We start from the raw sequence: 21673 nt of genomic DNA on the forward strand, positions 1-21673 counted from the left end.
CCCGAGCCCCGGTCTATTCCGATTGGCTTACTTCTCCATAGGGCACCTCCCCCCCCCCCCCGTCTTCGTTTTGAGTTCCCTCGTCGTCCATTCCTTTAACTCCTTGGGTGATTGGATAAACCCGTCTTCCTCATCGCTGTTCATTGGGTGAACGTCGGCCAGGGCACCCTGGAATGCGTGCGCAACTCGGGTGGCTCTCGCTCGCGCTCTGGTTCTCGCTCCCTCTTTTCCCGGAGGGGCCGCCGTCGTTGCCGCCGTCTAGGTAGGCGGGCGGGCGGGAGAGGGAGCCGCACAGCTTCGGGCTTCCTTCCTCTCTTCCCTTCCCTCACCGTCGCTCAGGCATTGGCTGGGCGACCAGGCCGCGTCCCCCCCATTGGGGGGGAGGGGGGCCGTTGTTATGGAGACAGGTTCTGGGGATCCCCCCTCGCCGCCCCCTCGACCCCAGGCCTCTCGTTCGGTCCTCCACGTTCTCAAGCGGAGGGCCCCGACTCCCGAGGCCTTAGAAGTGGCTGCGAACGGCAGCAAGCCAGGTTTGCCACTGGCCACAGCCAATGATGCAACCACCGCCATGGATCCCGGAGAAGCCACTCTGCCAACCGGCCCGACGACCCCGGCAGCGCCTTGCAACGCTACAGAGGTGACGTTGTTAACCACGATGATCGGGGAGATGACCCTTGTGGCCAACAATACCGGAAATGGGGCAGATCCTGGAGAGGGGAGGTCTGAAAGCCTAGCCCTGGGTGCAGGAGATGGATTTTCAGCAGACGCGGCACCTGTGGTCAATTCGGTGGCTCCTGTCATCGCCAAGGCTATTGTGTGTGACGGCGTGGGGATGTCATCGCCCGGGGCTTTGCCAAGAGACGCGGTAGTGAAATCCCAGGAGGTTCCACCGGCTTCGCCGACCGTGATCGTGGTGGCCCCAAGTCCTATGACCCCACCGGAGAAGACTTCGCCGACATCTCCAGAGGGCTTCACACCGCATGACTTTCCCGCTTCTCGGCCGTCTCAAGACATGGGTTCCCAGTCTAGTCTGGGCACGACTGCATCCAAAGCCCCTCCGGCTTCTGATACTTTGAGTTATTTAGATTCTGTTAGTCTCATGTCAGGCACGTTGGAGTCACTGACTGGTCCTGGCTTTCTTGACGATGCTAGCTCTCTGGGGTCCGATTCTGAAATCAATGGACTTGCCTACCGTAAGACTGATAAATATGGCTTCCTGGGGGGCAGCCAGTATTCTTTTACACTGTGAGTATTGGTTGGTACCACTATAATGGCCTTTTTATGCTGGGGAGAAGAAATGCTTTATCCCAGTCAAACTAGTCCAGTGATGGGCATCACTCTCACTTGGACTAGGGTGCTGATAATGGAGAGTTTCAAATTTCTGCTCGGTGGGCCAACTCAAGAGAAGTAGTTGTGTCTTAAGTACTATCCTGATTACGCTGCCGCTAAGTTAAAGAGTATCAGTGGTCCATTATTGATCAGCTTTCTTAAATGACTTTTTTCTAGTTTGAGAGTAGTGACTCTGGGATATAATGTTCTAGGGAGATACAATGCTTCATTTTTCTGATTAGCATTCAGGAAGGAATAATGAAAAAACATCTTATTGGTTTTCAGCAAAAAACTTCCCTTCTGATCTTTCTGTACTTGGCATGCATCAAATTTGAAGGGTGACACTAACAAATTGCATTTTACTTCCTCTAAAGAAGTGGACAACGCTATACACACTATGCATTTCTGCATGGGAGGGAAGGTCCATAAAAGTGAGTAGCCTGGACCAATAGAATAGGCAATTGGACTATCTCAGGTTCTTTTTCCTTAAACATTTAAATATCACATTGCAACATTGGTTCTCTGATGTGCCAAATGAGTCATTTCTCTGCTCCATATATAGCTAAGATGTATTTCTATCCTCTTTTCCATAACTATATTTTTCCTTTTCAGTTTGCATGTTCTTCCCTTTGGTGTGAAATCAGAATCATGTCCTTGGGGGTGTGGCTTCATACATTTTTTCATTGTGATTGAGTGGCTGTATTTCTTGGCTTGGCGCATAAGTGTGATGGATTTTTTTTTCTTTTGTTCTGAGCACCAGTAATGTAATTCCAGACTTTCTACGGTTTCTCATTGGTCTGAATACTTGTTATGAAAATTGCTCCACATACTGTTCTCTTTAAATCATCCCTATTGCAGTAACTGCATACTTTTGTAATGATGCAAAAAGAAAAGCAGCAAAATTTTTTTACTGCTTCAGGATTTTGACTGGTCAAAACGTCAAAAAGATGAAGTCGCCTTAAAGCCAAGATTGAGTCTGATAACTATCTGCTATGTATAAGACATTATAGTTTTCATGGCAATTATAGATAAGTAGCTTGCCACCGCCTTCTGGAATTTTTTTTTTTTTTTGCTTCCCAGTCTAGCCTATAATTCTGACATTTCGCTGGGGCACTGCTTCTCAGTCTTGGCAACTTGAAAATGTGTGGAAACATTGCACTAGAGTGAATATAAGCATTTCCCATCCAAATTCTTGCAAGCTTGCTTCTGCTTAATTTCTGAGCCTAGATAAATTCAGGAAGATGCTGCCTCCCATTAGATAAATTTTGTAAAAGCTCTGTGCACACATCCCACAAGCCTTAATTTCAAGCAGCTTTTAAAGCTCCTGATTGTTTTAGAATCAGCTTACATTTCCCATGAGACTGCAGCTGAGAGAGGGTGGCAGCTACAGTAATGAATTTGTGCTGCGGTTGATGCATTCTTTGTGTAGTCTGAAAAAGCACGTGTTGCTGTTCCAGAAGAGTTTTCGAGCACTGCCATTTGGAATTTGACTATTTCTTTTCTCCTTGCTTTCTCTGCCACAGTGTCCCAACCGTCCTCTTCAGCCAGGAATTTTAGAGTTGGTGGAAAAGGTTATCATGCAGCAGTATGGGAAGCGGTGAGCTTGTGGTCTTCGATCACAGAGGCAGCATTATAACATGTACCACTTTCCACAATCCTTGAGTGGCAGGTGCAAAACTACACCCAGTTAGCATTGCTTTTCAAACTCATATGGCTATTATAGACTGGTGACCGGAAGGGAGTATTTTTTTTCCCCTGTGACCCCAATCTCTTGTGGGATGTAAACACTCTGTGTGTGTACACATCTAGACATTGACCCATTCATTACTGTGTCCATTTGGGCTCTAAGGTAGAAATTGCAGCAGTTGTCTCTCAAACTGATCATTCATTAAAGAAAAAGATTTGCTAACAAATGCCAACTTTTCTTATGCAGATTAGATTCAGCCTAAGGTATTTTGAGATGCTGAAGGAAGTTTCACAACTGTTTTTCTAGTTCTAGAAACCTTTACCGTCTGCCCCTTTGTCTAACAGCAGCCGGTCCTCCTTCAAGGGAAAACAGAAAACAGGGCAAGATAATAATTACTTTCTCGTGTTGATTTTTTTAATTCCCAGCAGCCAGCAGGTGAAATTACTCTTCTAAAAAAGGAATAGGGTACAGCGCAGGCTGTACTCTTGTTATAAATTGTTGCAGCTAATGGCTGTTTATAAGCATTATCTCCAAAGAATTGTCTCTGAACTCTTGCTTAAGTTGCCGTTAAAATAAGAGATGGAACAAACCATGCCAATTTTTGCTAAATAGAAACGTTTCTTATAGATTTACACATGTAAAAGAGAAGCGTGCCTGCTGCCCATCCTGAGCCTGCAGGAAAGCAGCTAATAACAAAGCAAGTTAACATGATAAATTATAAATACTGTAGGTTTCACTTGGTTTCAGTTGGCATACGTGCTGTGGGAGGGGACGATGGTGTTTCTTCGCGGCAAGATTCTCTTTTTGGTTGTGGATTAGCTGCTATTCCTGCCTAACCATCTGTACTAACCTTATGTCATTCTCAGCTGCTTGTGAAGAGGAAACCCTCTACAGAAAGGGTTGTTTTTTTGAGGAAAGCTGATCAGCACATCCAGAGTAACCAACAGAAAAAATATGTGTATATGCTAAGAACTAAATTGGCTTACAGTTCAAAAAGAGAAGGTAGTATTTAGTATTTGACTAAGCTCTGAATATACTTTCCAGTTATGTTCACTTTTATTCCTAGCTTAAACTGGAAGAGAGGCTTAGAAAAGCAGTCTAGAATTGGGGGTTTGCAGTTTACATTTAACCATCTTTCTCCCCCCCCCCCCCCCCACCTTATTCCAATAACCAAACATGAGCTACAGCATGGGTCTGATATAATTTAGTCGTGCCATAGTATTTGCTTTTTTTCCCCTCCCCTCACAAATCTATGTTTTCTTAGCAAATATAAAATTTTGCCTTTGCCTTCTTCCAGAATGTTCCTTGGACTTCCTGGACTAGCGTTATCACCTTGGGATTTGCTGATGGGGTCCAATTCAACTACTAAGCAGGCCTTCTCGTGCTTTTGAGTCCAAATAAAATTGGCCAGGTGCTGAGACCTGGGTATTGATCGGTGTGATCCAAATTATCTCTCTTCTATCTCGTGTTTTATCCTTGCTTGGAAGGGTTAGGGGAGGACACGTGCCGCTAGGATGCAGGTTTGAGTTGGCATTAATGACCCAAGTCCAGGATTGCATCTGTGATAACGATCATGGGCAGTAAGTGACCGGAGGCTGGTCGATAGGCTTCTTTAGGGCAGCGAAAAGACCTGCTTAATAATGTTGGGGCATCTGCTTCTTTTGACAGAAAATATGCTTCACAAAGGCACCAGTGACTGCCTTCTTCCCATTGGTGTGGCTGTGGGAGAACAGTATTCTTTTCGCCCACTCAGATCATTTATTTCTATGACTTTTTTACCATCGGTCTCACCACTTCCTGCTTGGCAAGCAGCCCTTCCTGTTTTTTGCTGGGTTTTGTTAATGAGAGCCCTGCCTAGATCTTCCTTTACTATCACCCCTCACCCTGAACCCCCATTGCCCGAAGCTAACGAAGTTGGGTACCTTTAATCGGATGCCACACAATTCTAGTTTTTCATATAACTGACCAAATTCTCATTGCCCCATAAGCTCTCGGGGGGAGGGGGGAAGGTTCAGGGAATTGTGACTCACAGCAGGCTGAAGGGCAGCTTCCTAGTTTCAGATCACACTGGTCCAGCTGCCCTGCACGTTCTTTCATGCCTTTGTTTTATTGCTAAGGTGGAGGCTTATGTGTGAGCCTTGTTTGTGGTGGTGATGTGCATAAGCTGATCTTGGAGGCAGTTAATGGGCACCCAGAAACCATAAACAGAAACATTCAGTGAGATATACTGTCCAGCAGGAAAGACCACACACATAAGCCTTTGATGAAGCTGATTTATTGCTAAATGCCTGTGCATACAGATCTTCTCTACTGGTTAGAGTTAGATAAGGGTCAAGGCTTTTTGAGGGCGGGGCGGGGCGGGGCGGAGTGTTGGACTTTGTAGCTTCATAGGGATTTTAGGCTGATCCCTCTTTTCACTCCACCCCCAGGTTCTGCCTTTCCTTCTACAGATACAGATGTATAAGGAACTGTTCTCCCATAATCCTCTTGGAACCATAAGGCAAGAGAGAGAGAGAGAGATGCCAAAAGTATCATTCAGGATTATTATTATTATTATTATTATTATTATTATTATTATTATTATTATTATTATTATTATTATTATTATTATTATTTATCATGTACAGCACCTGACAGTGTACGTGCGAACAGTGAAGAACGTGTTACGTTATAAGTGTCTGTAGGCTATTTAGCTAAATATAGACTAACAAAGTTTGTATTTTCAGAATGGGATGACTGCATGCTAGTTTAGAGGGTGTTTGCGACCCATCTTGTCACAATGAACTAGGGATTGTAGACCAGAGCTTCCAAGAACTAAAGACTCTGGGAGGGGTGGGGGAAAATAGATAAGCCTTTGAGAAGTTTAATTTCCCACCATCCCAAGCTTTTGTCTTTCACGGTTTGAATCGAATAATAATAATAATAATAATAATAATAATAATAATAATAATAATAATAATAATAATAATTAGTAGTAGTAGTTGGAAGGGACCTTGGAGGTCATCTAGTCCAACCCCCTGCTCAGGCAGGAAACCCTATACCATTTCAGGCAAATGGCTGTCCAGTCTCTTCTTAAAAACTTCCAGTGTTGGAGCATTCACCACTTCTGGAGGCAGGTTGTTCCACTGGTTAATTGTTCTGTGAGGAAGTTTCTCCTTAGTTCTAGGTTGCTTCTCTCCTTGACTAGTTTCCATCCGTTGCTTCTTGTCCTGCTTTCAGGTGCTTTGGAGAATAGCTTGACTCCCTCTTCTTTGTGGCAGCCCCTTAGATATTGGAACACTGCTATCATGTCACCCCTCACCCTTCTCTTCGTTAAACTACACATGCCCAATTCCAGCAACCGTTCCCTATATGTTTTAGCCTCCCTTCCTCAGTAAAATAGTTTACTTTGCCTCTGTTGGTGTGAAATCTCATAATATACAGGCAAGGCTGACAGATCCTTCTTGTTGCATAGCTCCTTAGTCCTTCCCCTGAAGAGCAGTAAACCTGAGAATTGTGCAAGACAACTACACATTCCTAGCATATTTCTTAGCTCGTCATCTTCCTCAATTGCTTTTTTTGTTGTTGCAGGGAAAGCACCATCCCTGTGGACGTGGCCAGGCAGAGGGAACTTAAGTGGCTGGACATGTTTTCTCATTGGGATAAGTGGCTGTCACGTCGATTTCAGAAGGTGAGCAGAGGTCAAGGTTAGAGACCTCTGTTCCTGGCTAATAAAGAAGAGCCTTAACTTCTGCGGGGGGGGGGGGGCTTTGAATTTCTGTCTCTCTAACTCCACTTATTAATGGTTGTTCATTTTATCGCAGGTGAAATTGCGGTGCCGGAAGGGGATCCCCTCTTCCCTCCGTGCCAAAGCATGGCAGCTACTCTCAAACAGCAAGGAACTTTTGGATCAAAATCAAGGAAAATTTGAGGTATTTCCATGGACCCTTTGAGGCTACTAAAATAGGGAAGCTTACTGTCTTATCTCGGAGAATGCAGAATGTCGGATTTCGAATAGGTAACATTTATATCTTGCTTTTCCAAAGTCAACGTATTCTGAGGTAGCTTACAGGGGATATCAAGCTACAGCAATGAACTGCAATAAAAAAGCCCTTAAACTTAACCATTGGGAACCCTCCCGAATAACTTGAGTGAGAAGGAAGAAAGTTGCGGCTGGAACAAAGCAGTTGACCTGGTGTCTTCCTGGAATCCTTTCCAGAACGGCAATTGATATTCGACCGCGTGGAGCAGGATTTCTCAACCTTGGCAGCTTGGAAGATGACTGGACTTCAATTCCCGGGAATTCTGGGGAGTTGAAGTCCACCCCTCTTCAAGCTGCCAGGGTTGAGAAACACACTGCATAAAGGAAAAAGTCTCTCTGAGACAGGTCTCCGCCTCCAAATTCACCGTCTTTCCTTCCTCGTTGGCTTTGTCTTTTCCGCTAGGAACTGGAGCGTCAGCCTGGTGATCCCAAGTGGCTGGATGTGATCGAGAAGGACCTCCACAGGCAATTCCCTTTCCACGAGATGTTTGCAGCTCGGGGAGGCCACGGGTAAGAGAATTAAAGAAGGGATCTTTTTTGGCTCCAGGGCTCAGAGCTCTACAATCCTTTCCTTTCTCGGAATTCATAAGAGCGGTTCTCCCTCTACACACCAGGGCAGCTCGACATCCCCCAACTCATTTGGAAACTTTTGTAAGCAAACAGATAACTCCTTGACTGACTTACCATTGGAGCTAGAATTTCCATTGCTAAAAGAAGGCGGCTGTTAAGCGAGCCGTGCCCGATTTTATGAGCTTTTTTTTTGCCACGGTTATTGAGTGGATTGCCGCAGTTGTTAAATCAGGGCAGTCTCGTTCAGTTAATCCGGCTTCCTCCCCCCCATTGACTTTGTTCGTTGGAAGCTGGCTGGGAAGGTTGCAGCGGCAGTCGCACGATCCTAGGGCATTGCAACCATCCTAAATACATGCTAGTTGCCAAGGGCCTGAATTTTGATTGCGGGGGAAGCTGTAAATGCGAGGACTGGTCGCAAGTCACTTTTCTCAGTGCTGTTGTAACTGTGAACAGTTGCTAAGCAAAGGGTTGTAAGTAGAGGACTACCTATATTGGTCTAGCTCCATGGTGGCGAACCTATGGCACGCGTGCCACAGGTGGCACGCAGAGCCCTCTCTCCAGGCACGCACACCGTCGCCCCAGTCCTAGGCCTTCAGCTGGGTTTTATAAAATCTTTTCGCTTTAGGTCTCCGCTGCCGTTTGCAAAAAAACAAAACAAAGGTTCAGTCAATCAATTTCAACTTCTGGGGGAAAAGAAAAGATCTCGCAAAGTTGGAATTGATTGATTGAACTTTTTAGTCCCACCCAGTCTGCCGTTACCACCGTGGCCACGGCCACCCAGCGGGCCCAATGATACATACCGTATTTTTGGGACCATAAGACGCGCCTGACCATAAGACGCACCCAGTTTTTAGAGCAGGAAAACAAGAAAAAAAATATTCTGAACCAAATAGTACCAGTATACTAGGAAGGAAGGAGGGGAGAGAGAGAGAGAAAGAAGGAAGGAGGGAGGAAGGGAGGAAGGAAGAAAGAGAGAGATAAAGAAAGAAAGAGGAAAGAGAGAGAAAGAAGGAAGAAAGAAAGAAGGAAGGAAGAAAGGGAGGATGGAGGGAGCAAGGAAGAGAGAGAGAGAGAGAGAAGAAAGGGAGAAGGAAGGAAGGAAGAGAGAAGGAAGGAAGGAAGAAAAGGAAGGAAGAAAGGTAGGTAGGTAGGTACCGGTAGTTTCTTTTCCCTGAATAGGTTTTCTAAGATGCCTAAGCAATTTCAAATAATTAGCAGTATTATCTTGCAAATGGGAAATCACTTCCAATAAACTTCGCAGAGAAACCTGCAGGGACAACTCCTCACGGCTTTGCTGGGGCAAGTCGCCTATGAGGTTTAGTTTAGCAAAAACTATTTCTTTAGCAGCGAGGTAAAAGAAAGAAAATGTGCGCGCGCAGGGAGGGGGAGGCAGTCAGAAGGCATGGCAGGCACGTCCGTATTTCCTCCCCTGCCGACCAATCACAGGGGCGGGGCGGAGAATTCCACGTCTTCATTCAATCACGTCTCTCCAATGGAGCTGATGGACTGCGTTGACTGAACGGGAGACAAGTGTTTTCGCTTACCTTTGGACCATAAGACGCACCTCGTTTTTCCACCCACTTTTGGGAGGGGAAAAGTGCGTCTTATGGTCCGAAAAATACGGTAAGTGGGTTTTGGGTTGCAGTTTGGGCACTCGGTCTCTAAAAGGTTCGCCATCACTGGCCCAGCTCTTTCTTACATTGAATTTCCTCTGCCACCCCAGCTCTGCACCTGTTCCTGGTATCTGACCTCTGATGTGCCTTTCTTCATCTCTAGACCTAAGATAATGGGACATAGCGTTAATCAGGAAACTCATGTCTGCCGTGCCACTTTTAGCTGCTTCATTAACATCCTGGCACATGATCTGAGCAATGCTGAGCATTAACTAGCCTGCAGGCCCTGTTTCTAATTAAAACACCCCCCCCCCAAAGAAACACAACAGAGAATTCTGCTTTCCTAGAGTTTGGTCTCGTGAACAGGGAGCTCCGATAGGGTCCAAAAGTCTCAGTGAAATTAATTACGCTCTTCATCCTTCTCCATCGCAGGCAGCAGGACCTCTATCGCATCCTGAAAGCCTATACCATCTACCGGCCCGAAGAAGGTTACTGCCAAGCGCAAGCGCCCGTAGCTGCAGTTTTGCTGATGCATATGCCCGCAGAGGTGAGGAGCTGCTTCATTCACACTGCAGTTGCCAGTTTTAGAAAGCGTAGTTTCTCTGGGAAAGAACCACACTTCCTAGTCTTAATTTATATTTTCAGAATATTTTAGCAGGTTGGGGCATGTATATATAATAGTCGCCACACCTTGGAAGTCTTGTTTTGCACCAGGCATCCTGCTTTGTTGCATGCCAGGGTCTGTCCTTTTGAACTACCAGAGGGACATTACCAGTTCCAGAAACTGGGTCCAGAGCATTGACAGTATCCATGTTTCCATGCAGCGTCATGCACGTACAGTGTTAAAACATAACCATTACACTTTAACTGTCAACCATGATGGGATCTGGGTCTGTTCTCAAATTGTGACTTTGTTCTCCTTCTTTGGCTTTGCTACCAGCTCCAAGGTGTTACTTGAAGCAACCTGGAAGCCCCGGGTTTGGGGAAGGTACAATGCAGGGGTCTTCAAACTTGGCAGCTTTTAAGACTTGTGGACTTCAACTCCCAGAATTCCTCAGCTCAGGAATTCTGGGAGTTGAAGTCCACAAGTCTTAAAAGCTGCCAAGTTTGAAGACCGCCGGTATAATGCCTCTGAATTGAATTTGCTGGCTTAGTTCACCTCACTGGAACGTTTTAACTGGGAGTTTGCTAGAATGCTGGTCTGCCCTGTACCCAACTGTGGCTGCTGCGATGATCTGGGCTAAAGATTCCTTGGTCTCTCTCCACAGCAAGCTTTCTGGTGCCTGGTGCAAATCTGTGAGAAATATCTTCCTGGATACTACAGTGCTGGATTGGTAAGTTTGACTGCATTCCCATAGAGCAGTGGTGGCGAACCTTTTAGAGACCGAGTGCCCAAACTGCAACCCAAAACCCACTTACTTATTGCTGGGTGCCAGGTGGGTGTGGCCCACTGGGTAGGTGTGGCTGTGGTGGTCATGGAAGATTGGGTGGGTGTGGCCAAGGTGGCTGTGGTCACCTTAATGTTGCTCATGGGGCGGGACACCTGTGGGGGGTGGGCAGGGTTGGGGGAGCTCCAGGTGGTCTCTGGCAGGTGGGTCAGTAGGCAGGAGACTCATCCTGTGGGGTAAGGCGAGGCAGGGTGGGGGTGCCATTGCCATGGGGCAGGGCAAGGGCTGGGGCTGCTGCTGCCTGACACCACTGGCCCCCGCACACAGAGGCCAGCGAGCGCATGGGGGTGTCCGTCAGTAGCCACAGCCTGCCGGCCCCTCGACAGGCGTACTCTGGGACTCCACAGCCCGTCACCAGCAGTTCAAAGAAGCTGCTTCCGAGATGGATGGTCGGCCGACAGCTGAGGAGGCGATGCAGTGGATCGTGCCCAGGAAAAGGAGAGCATGCGAGGCCAGGAGGGACAGGAAGGGGGCGGGGCGGGAAACCAGCCGTGCCGGGATGCATTCGGCCACGTGGGACCTTGGCGAATTAGGCGGCTGGTTGAAGAGGGACAGTTGCCACCTCCGGGGCATGGCGCGGGTGCCCACAGAGAGAGCTCTGAGTGCTGCCTCTGGCACCCGTGCCATAGGTTCGCCACCACTGCCATAGAGAAAAGCAGTTTAGAATTCTTCACTGGGAATGCTTTTTGTATTGCATGTAGTCCTTGCTTAACCATCGGCCGCTTGGCAACTGTTTGAAGTTACGATGGACGCCCCACCCACCCCACCCCAAAAGGAATTTGCAACCCATATTTGAGGTTCCGATGGCTGCGCCCTCCCTCTCCCCCTCCCCCTTGTATTCATGTGATTGCCTTTTGAGTGCTTGGCAACTGGCCCACATTTATGACCATTTGCAGTGTCCTGCAGAGACATGACTATGATTTACGATGGTTTCTGGCAGAAAAACAGACAGCGGGTTAGCTAATTGATATGCTTAACAACGGCCGGGCATTTGCTTAAGAGCTGTTGCAAAACAAAATTGTAAAATTAGGTTGGTCAGGTGGATGCCTCAACTTAGGACCATCATAACTTACAGCGGAAAATCTTGGCTGGCTTGCAGTCATAAGTTGAGGACTACCTGTACACAGAAACTTCCAGTGTAAAGATCGGCGCTAGGGCTTCCCTTTCTTATTAAAATGCTGAAAGTCCTGGAAATAGAAGAAAAATAGCATAACAGCTCTTTTTTTAAAGGATGGATTTTTTTTAAAACAGCCAAAATAGATGTATACAAATAAATAAGTAAACGCGCAGGTAGTCCTCAACTTACAACAGTTCATTTAGTGACCATTCAAAGTTACAATGGCATTGAAAAAAGTGTCATGATCATTTTTCATAGTTATGACCACTGCAACTTCCCCTAATCAAATGATCAAAATTCAGACACTTGGCAACTGACTCATATTTATGACGTGCGCGGTGTCCTGGGGTCATGTGATCACCTTTTGCAATCTTCCGACAAGCAAAGTCAAGGAGGAAGTCAGATTCATTTAACAACCATGTTACTAACTTACTAACACCTGTCGTGATTCACTTAACAACTATGGCAAGAAACGTCGTAATATGGGGCAACCTTCATTTAACGAATCACTTAGCAACAGAAATTTTGGGCTCAGTTGTGGTTGTAAATTGAGGACTGCCTTGCTGGAAGCCTAACAAACCAGCTTTGATTTTAACACATTGTTGACTTAAAAAATAGGTTGCATCGATGAAAAATTTTCATAGTTCACTGAATCTTGGCAGTGGAATCTTAAGAGTATTGGGGGATTTATGAATGGAAGGGTACCTGATTCAGTTGTTGGTTTCCAATCTGGCTGAAAGGGATGGAATTCCCTTATTAATTTTTACAGAAATTATAGTGCTTCTCGGTATGTTGTAAGGAAGACTTAGCATTATCTCTACTAGAAGACTATGTTGTACTGGAGGATGGAACTTCCTGGAAAAGAGTGGGAGGCCCAGAGTTGGAAAAATAATCAGTAGGGCATTGAATTTGAAGACAAAACCCCCCCACCCCTTTGCAGCTCTTTAAAGGAGCTCATCCTTTTTTCAAGATTGTGCAGCTTGCAGAGCAGTTTTGAAAATAGATGTCTTGCATTGAAGGAATTCCTGACAGATGCCACCTGCAAACTTTTTGCCTTCCACAGCTAGAATCAGTACTTCTTACAAAGAAATGCTCTTGTTTTTCTGTCGGGCCACCTCATCTCAGTTGTGTGGTTTTTTTTGGCAAGTTTCTTCTCCAACTTCTCACTTCCCCTTCTTTGCCACTCTGGGTCAACTTGAAATTTCATATTCTGTGACTGATCTTAAGACTGAGTTAAATCATGAGTTATCTGTCACGAGTAGGTCAGGTTCTGGCAGGTGTCTGTTGATGGGCAAAGCTGGGCCCTGCCGTGCCTCTGAGGGCAATCTGGGTTTGTTAATGGATTGAACTGAAAGGAGCAACATAATTTTTGCCTACAGGAACCTTGAACGGTTGCAACCACTTCAGTCTTGCAGATTGTATTGGGCCCCAGGTAGTGGGATGACCCCTATCATAAAGTTTATTTGACTTTGGTTTGGAATGTCACATGAGCCATGCTTTAGGGCTCAGTCTGGTGTCTCGGACTCAGCCAGTTGTGTGCTATGTTCAGCAAACGGTGGCTAAGCAAACAATAGCTTGGTGCAATATACTATTCAATTCTGTGTCTGGTCACCCCAACTTTCTTTGCTGCTGACAGAGCTTATAAACCCTGTCTTAGGCCTGGGAGAAGAAGATAAAAGCATTGGTGGGGGAAATACAGGCTATCCCAGTGATAGGCAACCTTGGCTCTTTGATGACTCATGGACTTCAACTCCCAGAATTCCTGAGCCAGCATGGCTAAGCACAGAAACCTCTCCATTTCTCCTCAGCATGGCTGGCTCAGGAATTCTGGGAGTTGAAGTCCGTGAGTTATAAAGCGGCCTAAGGCCTAGGCCAGGGGTAGGCCACCTTGGCTCTTTGATGACTTGTGGACTTCAACTCCCAGAATTCCTGAGCCAGCATGGCTAAGCACAGAAACCTCTCCATTTCTCCTCAGCATGGCTGGCTCAGGAATTCTGGGAGTTGAAGTCCGTGAGTTATAAAGCGGTCTAAGGCCTAGGCCAGGGGTAAGCCACCTTGGCTCTTTGATGACTCGTGGACTTCAACTCCCAGAATTCCTGAGCCAGCATGGCTAAGCATAGAAACCTCTCCATTTCTCCTCAGCATGGCTGGCTCAGGAATTCTGGGAGTTGAAGTCCACGAGTCATCAAAGAGCCAAGGTGGCCTACCCCTGGGCTATCCCCTCCAGAGCCCCTGAATTCACCTCAGATCCCATCTGTGCTTCTTGTTCAGGAGGCGATCCAGTTAGACGGGGAGATCTTCTTTGCACTTCTCCGACGAGCGTCTCCCATTGCCTATCGTCACCTGAAAAGATACAAGATCGACCCCATCTTGTATATGACCGAGTGGTTTATGTGCATCTTCTCCCGGACCTTGCCTTGGTGCTCCGTGTTACGCGTGTGGGACATGTTTTTCTGTGAAGGTGAGCCGTGACCTTCAATTCTCTTTGGCTTTCTGTCAAGTTCTGCATGCCTGCTTCTTCCCTTACGCAGATTCCATCAAGAAGGGAGAAAAACCACAGTGATTCTGCAGTCTCTGATTCTCTACCCCCTCCTCCCCCCCCAAATGCTTTTAATTCACTGGATGGAGGAAAACCTACCCAACCATTATTTAAATAGTCCTGGCCAGCAGGTTGGCAGTCTTGATGGCTGTTTGACAAAACAAAAAACAAAAAAAACAGGTGGAGGGGAGAGAAAGAGAAGAATTATATGATGTCAAATCTGGTCTGACATAATTATTCTCGAAATGGTACTGGGGATCATTCAATATGTTTACCAGGAGAACTAAGCTGATGAGTCAGATGTTCGTGAATTATGCATGGCATTGAAAACATGGATTTTGTCTGTCACCAGTGTGGACTGGTGCATTTTAACTTGGAATTTCATTGTATTCCATAAGGCTTGTCTTTGCAAAATGCTTGGAATGCTTGGAATCACAGCTGTGGTATTTATTTTATTCTTATTTCTTTATTCAATCGAGCCCACCTCAACCAAGCGACTCTGTGCTAGAACCCGGGATTATTAAACAAAAAATTGGATTATAGCAATACGTTCAGGATGGGCCAAATGATTCTCCGTGCAGGAGCTTATTATAGAATCCTTTCTGTTCTACAACAGCATTTCTCACCCTTGGCAACTTTAAGATGGATGGACTTCAACTCCCAGAATTCCCCAGCCAGCTTGTCTCCCAATTTGAGTGTCAGATTAAGATCACTTAGACCAGTGTTTTGCAACCTTGGCAACATTAAGATGTGTAGACTTCAGTTCCCAGAATTCCCTGCTGGTGGGGGAGTTCTGGGCATTGAAGTCCACCCATCTTAAAAGTTGCCAAGGTTGAGAAACACTGTTCTACAATGTAATGGTGATTACTCATTTAGTAAGCAATAAAATGCAGATTAGAGCCAGGGCTCAGTGGTACATTTTCCTAGCAGTTCGCAACGTACACCTTCACAAACACCCAGAGGCCCCTGATTGGTTGCCCATTGCTTAAAATGGGAGGCTGGCTTTGCGAGACAAATTCAGCTAGGACTGTTTTAAAACTTCGTGACATGTCCTTTAGTGGACTTTGGTTCCTTCAACTACCTAAATTTTGCATTTGCAGCCCTACCGTTGGCCCTCTATTCCAACTTCCCGTGTCCCTTTTCTTTGATTTGCTCCTCCCTTCCCCTTCTTTATGTTCTTGCAGGAGTGAAGATAATTTTCCGGGTGGGCTTAGTGCTACTCCGGAACACCTTGGGCTCGGTGGACAAGCTGCGATCTTGTCAAGGCATGTATGAGACAATGGAGAAATTGCGAAATCTCCCCGTTCAGACCATGCAGGAGGAATACTTGGTCCACGAGGTGAGAACCCCAGCTTTTTTCTTTGTCGCCTTTCTTTATTTGTATTGCTGCCCCGAAGTTTTCTGGCCATGTAACAACACGTGTTTTTTTTTCAAATATACTGTAAGCCAGGGATGGGCAGCTATGATAACTTTACAACCAGTGGACTTCACCTCCCAGAATCCCTGAGCCAGCCACACTGCAGTCTACTTCAGTTGACCATTCCCTGGGCAGCGTCTCTTGTCCTCGACTCCCAAGGTCATCCCATTACATTCTCTTACATCATCTCACAATTCCATTTCTCTGAGATCTTCAAGCCTGCTGAAATAGTCACATTTTGAATTTATTAATGGATTTTAAACTCAGATACTTAGTTGGGATGCCTAATGCTTCTTGAGTACCGTAGTTCTGCAGTAATTTGAAATTGGCTGATAAGCTTTGCCTGGCTTTTTTGCCGTGATGGGCACTGCTAGGTGTGTGTGTGTGTGTGTGTGTGTGTGTTGGGGCAATGTGCTGACTCTGTAAACTGCTTAGAGAGTGCTGTGAAGCACTTTGAAGCAGTATATAAATCTAAATGATGTGTGTGTGTGTGTATGTGTGTGTATATATGCGTTTGTGTATATATATATATGTGTGTGTGTGTGTATGTGTGTATATATGCGTGTGTGTATATATATATATGTGTGTGTGTGTGTATGTGTATGTATATATATATATGTGTGTGTGTATGTATGTATGTATGTATGTATGTGTATGTGTGTATATATATATGTGTGTGTATATGTATGTATGTATAGGATCTGCTTCCACTGACAGAAATTTTGAATGAGATCTGCTCCTGGTTTTACATGTACTTCGTGACAAAGTCTTTCTTTCTCCCATCTGTTTCAGGTGATTAATCTTCCAGTCACCGAAGCCCTCATCGAGCGAGAGAATACCACCCAGCTAAAAAAATGGCGGGAAACTCGGGGGGAGCTCCAGTACAAGCCCTCCCGCCGACTCCATGGCTCGCGAGCCATCCTTGAGGAGCGCTACCGTATGAACCCTCCCCTGACTGCCAGTGCCAGCCTCCTGAGCCTCACGGGGCTAAAACACAGGGTTGCCCTAGGCAGCATCAGCGGCCCTTCCTTCTCCCTGGCTCATTCCATAAGTATCCTGGCTGAGTCCCCTTCCCCGGTCCCTCCTGCTGCCCAGAACCAGGTGGTGGTATCCGAAGGTCTTCATGCTGCCCTGCCTTCCCCTACCGGCAACAACACCCCCTTAGGTGGCCCTAAGAAAAGCAGCAGCAGCAGTAGCAACAAAGCGGAGAAGCGGAAAGAGAAAGAGCGGGAGAAGCAAGAGAAGCTGGAGAAGGAGAAGCAGAAGCTGCAGAAGGAGCGGGAGAAGAATCTGCAGAAGGAGCGGGAGAGGCAGGAAAAGGAGCGGGAGAAGAAGCAGCAGAAAGAACGCACCAAAGAGGAGGCCAAGCTAAAGAAAGAAAAAAAGATGTCTTTGAGGAAGAAAGAACCCAAAGCAGCCCCTGAAGATGGAAAAGATGGGGAAACCCCGGGCGGGTCTGTGCTCCAGGACACTTATTTTTGAATAATGCGGAGGGGTGGGACAACACAAGGCTGAACAATTCCCGAGGACCAAGAAGATGGCTGCCACTAGAGACGCAGTGTGGTTGAAGGGCCCAAAGGACCGGAGGGACGTACGCCAAAGGGACTCACTATTGGACGTGGGGAAACCCCCCCACCCCCCCAGACTGAAGGTGAGAGAGTGCTGGAGGAGAACTACTGAGGGTCCATGTGTGTTTTATCTCTTTCGTGTGCCTGAGGTGGGCTGGAGTGCCCCCATCCTGCTGTCCTCCACCGTAACGACCAGAGAGAAAAGGTCGTGTGGTAGCTGCTGTGTTCCATGCATGGATATGGAACTTGGTGGCCCCGGGTGAATTTCACCACAACCGACAGATGCAACTGCACTACCCTCTTCTGTTCCCTCCAAGCTGGGAGCCTAACCACGGAAGTAACTGCACTCTTTAACAAGTACTTTGTACGGAACCGCCTCCTTTTAAAACTGTCTAATCACTCCAGGGGTGACATCACCTCCCTGAGCAGAGAGGCAAAATATGGACTTCCCCAATATTAACGGACGCTTTCCGCCATTGCAAGGTGGATTGGCCCTTTTAACATTAATCGCATATTTCCCCCCAATTCTCCTCAAGCTGATGGGCTCCACAAGGCACTTAGGAAACATCCATCTCTCTGTCTCTCTCTCTCTCTCTCTCTCACACACACACACAGGTACTTCCCCTTGCATGGCTTTCTATAGACTAAGCTTGTTGCCTTGTCTCCTGGCCAAATCGCCTCTCTTTTCAGAACCGTTTGTTGATAGGCAGACATGGAACCAGGGTGGCTTCTTCGAGCTTGGACCATTCAGGAAAAAAAAAGAGAAGCTCGGTCCTCTTGGCTTTCTACAACAATCTGTCTCAAAACCGTGGCGGGAGATTAAGGAAGCCAGGCTTGGCCAGTTGGCTATTCGTATATAAGGGATTCCTAGCAGTCAACAAGGGGGAAAAAATAAATAAATCTCAAGTTTCTAGAAAGGTTTGCTGCATTGGCTCAAGTAAAGAGAAGTAATTAGATTGGGCCTGAAAGAGAGGCTGCATTTTTTGGTTCTCTGTTTTTGGCATGTAGTCAAATAGTTTCAGTCAGAACAAAGAAGGGGGGGGGGGGGGAAGGTCAATTTCCTGCCCTTCAGAAATAGCTTTTGGCAGAAACATTCCTGAGAAATCTAGGAGGGTAACCTTTGTCTGACTGCTTGCTATTTTGTCCAAAAGAGGTATTTACTTTTGGGGAGAACTTCCGTCCCCAAGAGGAGATTTGGGCAAACTCACTCCAAATGGCTATAGCTGTAAATTATTGAAATGTTTGTTACTGGATTACATTTAGCTTTTAATCCTATCCCTTAAAAACAAAAGATCCTTCTCCATTACAGAATAAATTCCTTAAGAATTAGTTTTTAATCTTCACTGATTTACTTAGATAGTAAATGAAGATAACTGAGAATGTTTTCCTTTTTTAGTGCTGCTGCTCCCGTCTTCACAAAACCTACAGGGTTTCTTGAGCAGTGGCTGATAAAGCTGGTTTAAAACTGGCTTATAGCTTGTTGATGTAGATATTAACAAATACGATGCATGCTTGATTTCCTTGTCCCACAGAAATGGACCTTTAAAGCAGTGCTTCTCAACCTTAGCAACTTTTAACTCCCAGGATTCCCCAGCCAGCTTGGGGAAGTGGTTGAGGAATTCTGGGAGTTGAAGTCCACACATCTTAAAGCTGCCAGGATTGGGAAACACTATTTAATTGGAATGTATTTTGCTCTAGACATTTTTTCCCCTGTGGTTCGCTGTGCGGCCACAATGGAGTTCTGTTTCCTTTTAAGGAACTACATGCCGATACTGCCTTGCAACCCTTTATTGGTGGAGCAGAAGGCAATTGTCAAAACTCTGGGTTTCTGTTCTATGCAGTCTAGGAAAATAATATTGGCAAGCCGTAGGGTTGATCAGCTTAGGAATGGTGGAAAGAGGTTTGGGGAGTTTGAAACTGGAAGATAAAATTCTTGCTGCCTTGGAAGCCAGACTGGGCTACAGTATTATGAGTCCATACTGGATTCGTGAGTTCCCAATTCTTCCGCAGCATCTTTTCCTTCTCTTGTGTCATGTTCTCTGCAGTTGTGAATAGTTTGAAAATCATGAGCCTGTTTCAGAATCTCACTTCCCCAAATATATCTGTACCAAATAGCAGTTTCTCTTTGGATTCACATCCCTAACAAAAATGTTCTGTTAAGACTATTTTCCTCTGTATATACTTTTTCTCTCTTAACACATATATTATATATATGTTTCAGTATTGTAATTATGTATACAGATACTTGGGATTTTTTTGATCTTATTTAATGGGACAGACACTGGAAATTAGGAATCCATCATCTCCCCATGCCTTATTGTTATTTTTAAAGGTTTTTTTAACCACTGCCCGTAATTTGGTCAAGCAGTAAATTACAAATAACAACTCTTTGCTGTCCTACTTGTTAATACTTTTTCTTTGTTTTGTTTTTTTTAATAATTTGTGCTTCATTTTTATTAGATTCCCCACCCTCCTGCATTGCTTTGTTTAAAAATGTTAACAAAACAAAATGGAGACCACATTTGTTGAGTGTCTTTGTTAACCAAGGATTAACTGGACTGAAATTCCAACACTGGAAGGTTTTAAGAAGAGACTGGACAACCATTTGTCTGAAACAGTATAGGGTTTCCTGCCTGAGCAGGGGGTTGGACTAGAAGACCTCCAAGGCCCCTTCCAGTTCTGTTCTATTATTTCTGAATTAAGCTATTTATTTTTATGGGATTGTTCAGATCTAAAGCAGCGTTTTGTTTATTGAAGAAGTCCAGGCTCAGAAAGCCTGTACCATACAAATTTCGGTTAACCAGAAGGAGGTGGATTCAAACAACCCAGAGTGATTTAGATTTAGCCCTAAATAGACTAAATTGTGCTGGGAGTCAGACAGATTCCTTCTGGACAGCTAACTGCATACTCTGACATTTGTGACTGAAATCAAGTCCTAGAGAGGCTGTGGTTTTTCTAGGCCCTCCATCTCATCGTACTTTCTATCCCATGCACTACAAGGGCAGAGAGCAAAATGGGCAGGGATGTGAGACTGTTTGCTTTTCCACTAAACATGCCCAAGGTTGTACCAACCCTTGCGGTGCCATCAGATTTGTTTTCCCCTTCAGAGGGGAAAACTGTAGGAAATGAAAAGGGAGATTACGGCTCCTTTGGCAGCTGCCAAATGAATGATCCGATCATCCAAGACTCGTGTGGACAGGCCTGGCATAGAGGTGGAAGTCCTGGTTCACAGCAAAGCCTCCACTTGGCTCAGCTCTTCAAAGCATTTTATACCTTGGGTCTCTTACCAGTTTTTTGGGCACATTGCACATCCTGTTCTTTTGAACAGTACCTGGATGGGCACCTGGTGGAATTTCATTTTGCTTTCCTGCTGATATGAAGTATGATGAATCTGCCACGGTCATCGGAGATTTGAACTTGCACACTTTTCGGTTGCAGTTCCTTAACCATTCCTAGGAGCTTAATTAGGCTGGGGAAGCCCTTTACTGGGAGGCTGTGATGCTGGTAAGGAAATACAGCGGTACCTTGGTACTCATCGTTAATTGGTTCTGGGAGGCATGATGAGTACCAAACAAATTTTCCCCATAAAGGAATATAGTGAGTTACAAGAGAGCCGACACCGACAAGTTCTAGCTGGGTATGTTGAGTACCAAACAAACCACGAGTACCGGGACAAAATTTTCATGTCAAAATGCACCGAGTACCAAATTGGGGGGGTTTCAAAGCAGCCGAGTACCAAGATACCACTGTAAATATTTCATCTCTCTTTTTTTCTACAAGTAATTTCCATCAGATCCCTTCCCCTCTTCCTAGCCCATACATTGTGATTTTGTAGCCCTCCAGATGTTGAAGTCAACTCTTTGGGTTTAGCCCAGAGTTCCCCCAATCTTTCTGGCTTTGCGGACCGACGGGGGTGGTGGTGGTGGAAGGAAGATGGTTCTGCATGAGTGGCGGGCAAGTGCACTCACATGCACAGCCCTATTTGCATGCACGGCGGGCATACACGCCCCCTGCACATATTCGCTTGCCACTTCCATGGCCCAGTTCCAAATGGCTCAAGGCCTCGTAGTGGGCCGCGCCCCAGAGGTTTGGGGCCCCTGGTCTAGCCAACGGTGAATTGACAGCTGTACATCATCTGGAAAGTCATTTGTAACTCACATTGGTGAGTGTTCAAGTTTCCTTGGAAACGGTAGAAGTAGGAAAGGAAAATGAAGCACTATATTGTGGAAGCTAAAACAAGGAGTAAAAGATAAAATATACTGGGATTATAATTATACCTATAATTATAATTATATATATATATATATATATATATATATATATATATATATATATATATATATATATATATATATATATATATA

The 21673-nt window shown here is 45.6% G+C and overlaps 1 protein-coding gene across 1 annotated transcript; it reads left to right on the forward strand.

Annotated features, from left to right (window-relative positions):
• Positions 1-318: 318 nt before the first annotated feature.
• Positions 319-21503, forward strand: LOC308676531 (TBC1 domain family member 10A-like). Its single transcript, XM_081342371.1, has 9 exons — positions 319-1245; positions 6587-6686; positions 6820-6927; positions 7441-7547; positions 9653-9767; positions 10489-10554; positions 14057-14246; positions 15509-15663; positions 16534-21503. Exons 1-9 carry the CDS (start codon positions 398-400, stop codon positions 17221-17223), a joined length of 2379 nt encoding a protein of 792 aa, XP_081198497.1. The 5' UTR covers positions 319-397; the 3' UTR covers positions 17224-21503.
• Positions 21504-21673: the final 170 nt, after the last annotated feature.

This window comes from Vipera berus, assembly GCF_964194415.1.
Source record: "Vipera berus genome assembly, chromosome: W".
Taxonomy (NCBI): Eukaryota; Metazoa; Chordata; class Lepidosauria; order Squamata; family Viperidae; genus Vipera; species Vipera berus.

What these genes read in the sequence shown, in the direction of transcription:
- LOC308676531 (XM_081342371.1), top strand. Translation starts at nt 398, where the DNA reads ATGGAGACAGGTTCTGGGGATCCCCCCTCGCCGCCCCCTCGACCCCAG. An exon ending in GGACATGTTTTTCTGTGAAG is followed by an intron (nt 14,247 to 15,508) that starts GTGAGCCGTGAC and finishes ATGTTCTTGCAG; the next exon opens with GAGTGAAGATAATTTTCCGG. An exon ending in AGGAATACTTGGTCCACGAG is followed by an intron (nt 15,664 to 16,533) that starts GTGAGAACCCCA and finishes CATCTGTTTCAG; the next exon opens with GTGATTAATCTTCCAGTCAC.